The sequence below is a fragment of the Pseudophryne corroboree genome, chromosome 9 (genome assembly GCF_028390025.1).
Source record: "Pseudophryne corroboree isolate aPseCor3 chromosome 9, aPseCor3.hap2, whole genome shotgun sequence".
Taxonomy (NCBI): Eukaryota; Metazoa; Chordata; class Amphibia; order Anura; family Myobatrachidae; genus Pseudophryne; species Pseudophryne corroboree.
In genome coordinates this window covers 407,964,660-407,975,828 of record NC_086452.1, presented here as the reverse complement: position 1 = coordinate 407,975,828, position 11,169 = coordinate 407,964,660, and the positions used below count along the sequence as shown (strand labels likewise).

At 44.7% G+C, this 11,169-nt stretch overlaps 1 protein-coding gene across 4 annotated transcripts in view; it reads right to left on the bottom strand.

Moving 5' to 3' along the window:
• PTPRG (protein tyrosine phosphatase receptor type G) overlaps positions 1-11,169 on the bottom strand; it is a 733,410-nt gene that overhangs the window by 227,429 nt on the left and 494,812 nt on the right. For all 4 annotated transcript variants that reach the window (XM_063940902.1, XM_063940899.1, XM_063940900.1 and 1 more), the window contains 2 exons: positions 8,565-8,722; positions 3,014-3,206 (listed from right to left, as the gene is read on the bottom strand). In XM_063940902.1, coding sequence (XP_063796972.1) covers positions 3,014-3,206; positions 8,565-8,722 — 351 coding nt within the window. The remainder of the gene's footprint in view (positions 1-3,013; positions 3,207-8,564; positions 8,723-11,169) is intronic.

The following is an 11,169-nucleotide window of genomic DNA, read 5'->3' as shown; positions in this document are numbered from 1 at the left end:
TTTTGGCAATCCTGGCAGTTAATCCAAGCCACCATAAACGTGACGTACATGCCTGCCCACACAAAGCCAGAAAAAGCAGTGGCTATACATTCAAGGCCCATTAAACAAAATGACAACTCCCTGACAAGAGCAGAGAGAAAGAAAACCTAATCAATGCATTTGTGTTTGTAATAATTACAGCTATTGGCTGACTGCGATATAAACGATTTGGGTAACCAGGACCAAATTAGCCTCTCGGTGTTCAGAATGTAAAAGCCATATGGCAGATGACGCCAAACCGTGTCATAACGGTGGAATTGCTGCTCCATTCCTGGACACGTTGGCCCGGGAGCACCTACAGCATTCTGGGATGCAGCACAAAAGTGCTTTTATCTCCCTTTCAGAGGCAGAAATGTATTTGTGATGGAATTGGCCAGAGATGGGGAATCGTCGCCCAAATGCAATGAAGAAGATAGAAACACAACTAAACTGTGCCATTCAAATGATCTTTTATATCAAATTAGCAACATTCAGCCTATTCGGGAAGAGCGGACAGAACCAACCCTTCCTCACAATGAACTATTCACTTGGGGACGCTTCTACTGTGCATTAAGAGTATATTAAATGGCAAGTACTAAGAAATTTAATATGTGCACAAACTAACAAAAAAACTTGTTGCACATGGAGTATCCATGCTGTCATAATAAGAAAGAGACAAATGATTTCATTCTCAGGAGGGAAAGGCAAATGTGTAGTACTACAGCATGGCAGCAAAGTGGTTAGCATCACTGCCTCATTGTGTTGAGGTTAAGGGTTTGATACTGATATAACACCTGTTGATGTAAACTTTGTAGGTTTTCTTCCCATGGTACAAAACTTACTGGCAAGTTATTTGGTTCCTCGCAAAATGAACGCATGATCATGTGGTATAAATTGTAAGCTCTGCTGCTACTACCTACAGCTGCTGTGAATTATTACACATCGATGCACAGCTGGTGCTGTGGAAACAATTAATAATTGGTCACAATGTGAAATAAAAAAAAAAATGGGATTTTGTGCCGCCAGAAACTCAGATCGTACAGTCACAATGATGGATACTGAATTTGGCTGAAGATTTCTGAGTAAGTTGGACAGAACGGACAAAAGACATTTAACAATTAAACACCATAGAGGCCCCTGAAGTTGTTGTTTTTTTTTTTTTTGGGGGGGGGGGGGGATATCTCCCTGCTCCCAAGAGAGTAGACAACCTTTTCCACAACCCACTCACTTCTCCAGTGAAGAGGCCACTCGCTATGAATCACAACTGGACTGCCATGGGCCCTATTTATTAAAGTCTCATTGTCGTCAATCCTGGGGATCTCTGTAATATGTGGACCGTTAACAAAGGGGTAGTAGATGACCATAAAATGTGCTGCGATGTTTCAGTTTCCAATCGCAGCAACAGTCCTACTGTAGCTTTCTATGGGTACTGTGAAAATGTCCAATTTACCTTTCAGATGGTGTCCGTCATTGAAACCTATAGGGTACAGTACCGCATACTTGCACATGTGCAGCCCAACGGGACACTCAGTCTTATAAGACAAGTCGGAACTGAACCTGGCAGTAATGTTATAGCGCTATCCATCACTTCCGTTTTAACTCTTCGCCGAGATGGGCTCTTATCAGGGCCACGGCAAAAGAATCTTCATAAACTACCCCAAAATGTATTTCCTATTGACGCGATATGCAGCTGATCCTTATTGCATGGAATGATAAATAGCCCCCACGTCATGGCCACCTGGCGGATTAGAAACAAATGTTCTTGGGGGCGATGGAGGTGTTAGTACCCATAAGACACGAGTAGCCAGAAAATTAACATTTATAGCTATCAAGCTCACGGTTATGAAAACTGAAGGGCTGAGAGCCCAAAGACCACTTTAAACATGCAAAATTAATTTTCCTATGTTACAGGGAACAGTGCTTTGGATATCCTTAAGCAATGAAAGCGGCCAACTCCCAAGACACAGTATTACATAGGGACTGAGGTTCAGTAACAGGCCACATTTTCCGCAGGCTGCAATTAATCATAGGTGATAAAGTTTATCATATATTCCCGTGGGCTAGAGAGCAGTCTGTGTGTGACTCACTTTGTCAACACAACTATTATTACTTTTCTTGTGATTCTACACGTTTGCAGAGAACCTTAAAAATAACATCCAAAAGCTAACCGGTTCATGTGTGGGAGACTTTTCTTTCCAACTGCGAGAGACGCGATTATCTAAAGGAGAACCCCGAACCCTCTAATAATTTGTAACTGCATGCCCGAGACATTACAAAACGATTTGCGCAATTCCCCAATATCTTTTCTCTGGCACTCCACCCCTTATTATATTACGCAGTTCCCTTTTTGCAGTGATGGTACGAAGTAGCCACTACCCTAGGAAACTATAGCGCTGGCCTTAGCAGTATAAATCACAAGAAAACGGTGATACAAGTTTTGTGGCTGAATCCTAATAATCTGGAGAAACCTGGATCCTGCGAAGGATAGAGACGACTCCTTCACTGAATTGCAGTCTCAGGGCATGCCTAGAAACAAATGCTTCTAAAATTCCTTCCATATGGCATGTTAAATGCACCCATTAAAATTATAGTGCGCTGCGTTCGAGGCAGCCAAAGGACTCTTCACAATATAAAATGCCCTAAGATCCTTCTTTATAACGGAAGGTATTCACATTCCGATTTCAGATTATAACATCGAACCCTACTTCGGTACTGCTGGATACATTCACGCAGGAACGCCACTGGTTTTAGACGCACGGATGAAGTTGCTGGCAATCTGAACATTGTAACCCAGAATTCCCAGAGTGATGTTTTTTCCGTCGCTCCTTGGTGTTGTGGGATAATGATGGTTGTTCTAAACTAGCCATGAATGAGAATGTGAATACCTGCTGCTATAAGAAAGATCTTACTGCATTTTAATGAAACACCTGTCTTTCAGATTTCACTTCTAACAGAGAAAGAACCGAAAACCAGTTTGGAACGTGAAATAATTCACCTTTTGAGGCTTCTGTGCCAAAAAGATTGTCCAAGTCGTCTGACATATCCTGGCTCCAAGCATCTTTCACGGCGGATTTAAATACAACCCTGTCATTGAGACGCTGTTTCGGTCTGAAATTGTTCCTCAAATAGTCCACGGACTTGACGTGGTCCTGCTGCTCCGTGGTAAATATGGAATAGAAAGCTTCCAGCTGAAACCACAAATTATACAGGAGCGTTAGAGACATTTCCAAAAGATTTTATTTATAGCAGCTCACAAAACACTTGGGGGGGAAAAGGTTACTTTTTTTGAGCTTTAAAGTTTTACAAAGAAACATATCAACTAGTTCCAAAGAAGTATGAAGCCATCACAGAATCTGCAGCTGTATTAAGCCTGGAGAAGGGAAAAAGCAGTGATAAGTGCAAGGTGATAACGCACACGCAAAACAGCTCCAATATGTAATTGGACAGTTAGGAGCTGATTGGCTGGTGCGTTATCACCTTGCACTTATCACTGGTTTATCCCTTCTCCAGGCTTAATACATCTGCCCCTGGTGCCAAAGAAAAAGGAAGTGTTGCACATAAAAACTTAACTTACATTTTTGATCAGTTAAGGGCTAGAGCAGGGGTGGCCAAACTCTCTAAATGTCCCCTCTAACAGTGCATGTTTTCCAGACCACCTGTGCATCTTTTAAAAAGTTGTCAGTTTGTAATGAATACACCAGTGCACCAGTTAGGCGATCTGGGAAACATGAACTGTTAGAGGTCCCTGGGCACCAACTTTGGCCACCACTTGTCTAGACCAACATTTGTTTTCTTAAATGTCCCCTAATGTGACTCAACAGAAAATGTATACAGACCATTGCTTATTGTAATAGCGATAAGGATCATTATTAAACCTGGCACATAAAGTACAGATATGTCTTCATACATCTTTGCTGCAGTCACATCAAACAGCCACTCTTGGCACGCCGGCACGCCTGAGAATCTTTTAGCGTTGGGAGTCTTTTTTCTCATTTCTCATTTATTTGCGATGCACGAGGAGACTGTGCTGTATAAATTGATATCTGTGTGTGACTGTGTCTCTGAATCTGTACACAAAGTGCCAGAGTGTAGCAGCCACAGTTCTGTTCTGCTCCATATACAGACTCAGTCACACACAATATACAAGTGTCCTAGATTAAATGAATCAGCACAGTCTTTGTGCATCCTAGCCGCATTGTATTGGGAATAACAAGCATTTTTAGCAAGAAAAAAAAAGAAAAAAAGATGCCCGATGTTAGCAGAGTAGGACGGGACCTAACCGCTCACTCCCACCAGGCATCTTCCGCTATATGGATTATTGAGTCTGGATGTATAAGGATGCATGTGTATATAACTCTCATTCTGTGGCTTCCTGCTGCCTCCACTTAATTTAACCATCTGTGCTCAACCAAGGACATCCTTAAAACCTTGATGGTTTGGGCACCTTGAGGACTGAGTATGGGAAAGCCTGGATCACAACAATATTTTTGCACTTTCTTTATAAACAGCTCCTATTTTGCGGATTACAACAAGACCACGTCCACATCTGAGCTTTGGTGACTGATTCAGACCTGATCGCCGCCTCCAGGGGGAGTGTATATTCACCGCGCCAAGTGTGCGAACGCTGAGCTGCAAAAATCCACTTTGTGCAGTCTGTGCGCAACCCAGGACTTGCTCCTACAGTGCGATGAGAACAGGCTGATCGGGGCCGGAGCCGACGTCTCACCCCCTCCCCGAAAATGCTTGGGCACACCTGCGTTTTTCCGGACACTCCCACTAAATGGTCAGTTACCACCCACAAACGGTGGGATCAGTACGAAATCCTGCCGGACGGGATCCCGGCAGTCAGAATACAGACACCGGGAACCCGACTGGCACAATCCGGAAAGGGGGGCGAGCGCAACGCAGCCCCTTGCGGGCTCGCTGTGCTCGCCACGGTGCGGGCAGGGTGCCCCGCTATGCTCGGCACACTAATTTATTCTCCCCCTATGGGTGTCGTGGACACCCACAGAGGGAGAATATGTCGGGATTGTGCCGGTCGTGATCCCGGTGTCGGTATTTAGACCGCCGGGATTCCGTCCGGCGGGATCTTGACCGCATCCCCAAACGGCTTCCTCCTGTCAATCACCTTGTGAACGCCTGTGCGATCGGATATTTCGCACTATCCCGTCGCTGACCGGCGATGCCAGTTGTTGTCCAACATTGCGGTGCATATGCATGCGCAGTTAGGACCTGATCGCCCGCTGAGCGAAAACGCACAGCAGCAATCAGATCTTAATTGCCCCCTTCGTTCAGTGACACGTTGGGGATGCGTTGCATTTCCTTACAAAATGGAATATTACCATTGCATTGCCCAGTACTCCTAAAACAAAAACGTGATGCTTTAAAACCATAAAATACTAGTTAAAAGGAAGCAGTTTGCAGTTACGGGAGCATGTGGGCTTCTACAAAGCAAGGAAACCGATAAAACTGATTGGATGGATTTAATGTTTTAATATGAACATTCCTTTAAAATCGAGAACATATAAAACATCACATACATGGGACAATCACACCGGAGACCGGATACTGCGGCACAATCAATTATGTAGCAGGTATGTCTGGCAAAATAAACTTCGCTCTACGTGGGGGGAAAAATAAGAACTCGCTGTGTGGTTTTTGCACCTAGCTCTGTTCGCATGATTTGCGCTGTGACTCTCAGCCTCTCCTGACACAGCGCTGAGCCAAACTACCAGATGGAGCTGTACGATCACGTTAGAACATGCAGTATTCCAATCAGCCTGCATACAAATATATAGAGGATGCGGATGTTTGTCTGGAAACAAAGCCCGGCTGGCCGAATGAATTGTCTGATCAGCTACAATGATGTTATGTATCAAGACTGCAAAGTAGAACCACTCATGTGTGTGCCAGGCATTAATGGGTTCTCAAATCACATTGATATAAAAAAAAATACAAAATAATAATAATAATAATAATAATAATAATAAATTACAACATTCCAAACAGGCATCTTGCACTTTACGATGTTAAGTATAACAGGCAACTTTTTTTATAATGCTCTGTGCTAAACCCGTCCCCCTAGTTATATCGGGTTCAGTATGATTTACCGACGGACAATACCGACGACATAATCCTGACAGCTATTGACCTACAGTCAACATACTAACATTCATTATTCAGATATGTTCCAAATAACGACAGTCAGAATACCAACATTTGAAATGCCGACATGTCAAAATACCGAGTTTTTCTGTGGGGTTTTTTTTGTCAAAGTCGACATAGGATGACATGGACACTGTCTGAGTGTACCGCGTCCCATCGCATTGCTCGCCATGCTTCGGGGCACGGTGACTCGCTGCGCTCGGCACACTATTATGTTCCCCCTCCATGTTCACTGGAACAAGTCAGTTTTTAGGCAAAAATTCCTATGAAACGCATGTCGGCAATTTGACATGGCGGCATTTCAAATGTCTGTATTTTGACTGGCGGTCAAAGGCTGTCGGGATTATGACCGTCGGTATAAAACAGCTACCCGTTCTATCACTGCTACACCCCTTCTTTGCAAAAAGGTGCAATGTCTTAGCTTATAACATATGAGCCAGCTAGCGGCACCCGGGCTTCACAGACCGGCTTTTATAAACAATACCCAGTGCTCACTGCAATTCTGCACAATGTACAATTTTAACAGTTGTATTTTTAGACTGCAGAAGCTTAGACGGAAAACCTATGAATGCTGCGTCTAATGCACACAGATAAAGCAGTGTATAAATCAGAGCCAGCGCTCTCTTCTAAGCAATTTTAATAAATGTTCACAGCAGGGTTGGACAAATCATAGGGTCAGGTAATTTTATCCACCCCTGGTATATAATGCACCAAATCTATAGTAAAGGGAAACACATAAGACTTTGTAAACCACAAGATTACATTTCCCACAGCATTCACCACCCCAGTATAGCATGAGAGGAGGGATGTGGTAGTGTGACAGGGGCAGTGTGATGATGAGAGAAGGGGAATGGAGGCAGCAGGAAGCCACACACTGGGCATTATACTGTATAGAAAGAGCAGGTACCCCCAGCAGCACAGAGTATATTAGCTGATGAGTGATATGTCAGTGAGGACAGGACTGCATGTGACAAGGGCAGTGTCATGATGAGATAAGGGAAATGGAGGCAGCAGGAAGCCACACACTGGGCATCATACTGTATAGAAGGAGCAGGTACCCCCAGCAGCACAGAGTATATTAGCTGATGAGTGATATGTCAGTGATGACAGGGCTGCATGTGACAAGGGCAGTGACATGATGAGAGAAGGGGAATGGAGGCAGCAGGAAGCCACACACTGGGCATTATACTGTATAGAAGGAGCAGGGTCACCCAGCAGCACAGAGTAAATCAGCTGATGAGTGATATGTCAGTGATGACAGGGCTGCATGTGACAAGGGCAGTGACATGATGAGAGAAGGGGAATGGAGGCAGCAGGAAGCCACACACTGGGCATTATACTGTATAGAAGGAGCAGGGTCACCCAGCAGCACAGAGTAAATCAGCTGATGGGTGATATGTCAGTGATGACAGGGCTGCATGTGACAAGGGCAGTGACATGATGAGAGAAGGGGAATGGAGGTAGCAGGAAGCCACACACTGGGCATTATACTGTATAGAAAGAGCAGGGTCCCCCAGCAGCACAGAGTAAATCAGCTGATGAGTGATATGTCAGTGATGACAGGGCTGCATGTGACAGGGGCAGTGACATGATGTGAGGAGGGGAATGGAGGCAGCAGGAAGCCACACACTGGGGGTTATATAGTGGAAGAAGCAAGGGCCCCAGCAGCACAGAGGCTATCAGGAAACAATGTGATAGAGAGGATATGGCTGTATGTGATGAGGGCCTAGACATGATGGACGTGATGTACTAAAAGTAAAATTATACATTCCAGCACTTGGCCCTGGTGGGTGACGCCAATAGGCTTATTACATTTCCCCCTGGCATCAGAACTCTGTATTTTACAATCCACACGGCAGTATATACCCGGTAAATATGTATGTGATAAGTGGTGGGATGTAACTCATCGTGGATGCAATGCTTAGTACATCCCATCTGATGTAAAGAGGGGATTGCAGGCAGCAGGAAGCCACAGAATGAGAGCTATTTAATATAAGGAGCAGGCACCCAGCAGCACAGAGTATATCAGGGTGTTAGTGAGGACGCAGCGGCATGTAACAGGGGCAGTGACAGACTAGATTTATATATAGTTATATATGGAATTCATATATGTCTATATGAAACCATTCTATATCCAATGTATTATTTCAAGCACTGAACATATAAAACAAGGATACAAACAAAAACATTCAGTTACCTCCATCTAACTGAAAACGAAGCATTAATCTTATGAGAACTGTACCCTGGAAGGCATCTTAAAGGTTCTCCCTGTCCCATGGATTAGTGTTTCGTAACCAGCAGAGTTATCACCACTAATTAGATTACTGAGAGGGAACAGCAATAACAGGAGCCTACACCATGTGTGTCCAGCCGTAACTTACCTGCTGGTAAGAGATTGGGACAGGTCTGCTGAAGACCACCCACTCAACAATCTCACTACACGGAGGTGTTGTTAGAGAGCCTGTGTATCGGTAAAAACTGCTCAACGAAGACGGTAATAAATTCCGTAAGATGAATGGGTCCAGAAATGTTTCTTTCTCTGCAAATACAAACACAAAAAATGATCATTGAGAAACCGAGCACTTCAGTTACTTGGTGCTGACCACCCTGGAACCATTGGCGTTTCTATAATTAGCGCACACGGGCCCCTGGGACCAGTTGGGGCCCACACCGCATCCATTTAAATACTTACCTTACCAGAGTCCAGCGGCAGGCGCAGCTATCGCGGTGGGTAATCGACACCAAAATGGCCGCGGTGCAAGCGTGGTAGCCAAATTGGTCTCTGGATCATGGCATGCGCAGTAGACTGTGGCACAATGCCGTAGTCTACAGCGCCGTACAGAGGAGGGGGCCCACCCAGAGGTGCACATGGGGCCCCTCCTCTGTTGAAACGCCCCTGCCTGGAACCTTCCTAAACTAATGACTCCACTAAGTGGAATAGAATCAGCTTTTTAGCTGCACAGTAGGGCCCATATTTATCAAGCCTCGGAGAGTGATAAATTACACGGTGATAAACTGCCAACCAATCAGCTCCTAACTGTCATTTTTCAAACACAACCTGTAACATGGCAGTTAGGAGCTGGCTGGCTGGCATTTATCACTCTCTGAGGCTTGATAAATCTGGGTATAGATATTTTGAAACACACCAATGCTCCAGAGGATCTTTCTGCAGACTTCATTAACTGAAACCATCTTTCTATATATATTTTTTTCTTTTTGAGTCTATTGACGATATTATTTCATGTCAGCAAAGCAAGTGTTAAGCAGAAAAAAAATATATGATAAATGCAAATATGAAAATAAAATTAGTCACTCTCCTCTGAATAATTCAAATCTCTGCGGCATACTGAAAATACAGGAAAATAAAGCGTGCAAGGTATCAGCGGGCCCGATTCAGTGACGGTCGCAAACGCTGCTGAGATCCTGTGATAGTGATTATGCGAAAATACGTAAATGTCACAGCCGCGGGGATTTGTATCGAGACGCCCACTGACAGTGTCTCAGATCCGCTGCTTGTGTACGGAGATGCAACCATGGGATGCACACTGGTCGATCATCAACTTTATGAGTAATCGGATGGTCGCGCAGGACGGCTGTCGTAAGTAAGAGGCTAGAGGCATTTTTTTTTTACTGTGCACAGGATCTCTGAGTCGCAAACTGTGACCCCCCTTCCCATTACCACCCACAAACACTCCCTGCCAAATCACTTTGCAAATAAATCTACACTGCGACTGCCATTGCGGATCATGTGCAGCGTGACAGACACTGTCGCAGTGGCAAAATAATCTCTCCACTGCGACCAACAATCATCATTGCGCCCATCGCTGAATCGGGCCCTACATCCAGTAATTTATAGAGGATATTAAACTTCTGTTCATAAGGACCATTCTTGACTGCTCTCCCTGGAAGTGAAATAGCTTCCAAATTTCAAGGAGTACTCCCTGACTTCTGGGAGTATAGGCCATCCTCCCGAATCCGGCACACCTCCCTAGTAGAGCGAGTCAGACCTTAATAATGGGATTTGTTGTGAGTCACTTTATCACAGTCCTGCTGCCACTGCACAATAACACAAAGTGCGGCACTGCTCAGCTGGTGCGCGTGGCCACATGAAGTAAACCGTGACCTCCACCCCCGCACTTGCCCCTTCAACCCTAGTAAGCAAGTATGTTCTCCACGAAAGTAGACACCTTGCAGAATGCATGCAGGCTTTTCACATAGAGCTAGCGGTACCACTGAGGCTGCATCTCAGGATTACCTAGCTATACATCTTATAAATGAGAATGTCTATTTGTTTGTCTGATTGCAATAAACTCTGAAACCACTCAACCAATTGTTATGCGTGTTTCACCATTGTGTAGGCAATTTTACTAGGCAGGTTTTAGGCTAACTACCTTCATGATCGGTCGCCAGAGGTCTTCGGTGGGCAGGGCCCTGTGGGAAAATGTCCCCTAGACTGCTCTCAGCAAGTCAGTAGCAGACTGATCAGAACATGGCGGCACATATGTACGGTGATAGACTTATTTCTATGTAAGCATCATTAAACCCTCCACCCCACCCTATATATTACCAAAACCCGAAAATCCTAGATAACAGACTTCCGATATCACTGACTTCCACCCAAGCGGAGCCGGGTATTACAGCTAGTTATAGCATAAGACCACCACAGGAAAGTCACTGGTTCTTACTGAACGGTTAAGGTGCAGTCACATGAATAGAAGCTCAGGAAAAATGGCTGCCTCCGCTGCATACAGACAACACATGATCCTTATGAGTAAAGGTTAACACTTGAGAATTCAGTATGTTCTTCACTGGAAAAGTGAAACATTCAGAGCAACAGCAGCGCTCAATGCAGGGCAATCAGAACAGGCTGCGCCTAGCACACTGTCCACAATACAGTTTGTGCCACAATACACAACACACATTCTTAATAGCACAGAGAGGGAGAGAGAGAGAGAGAGAAGTGTGGATTACATATTCTGTTCAATG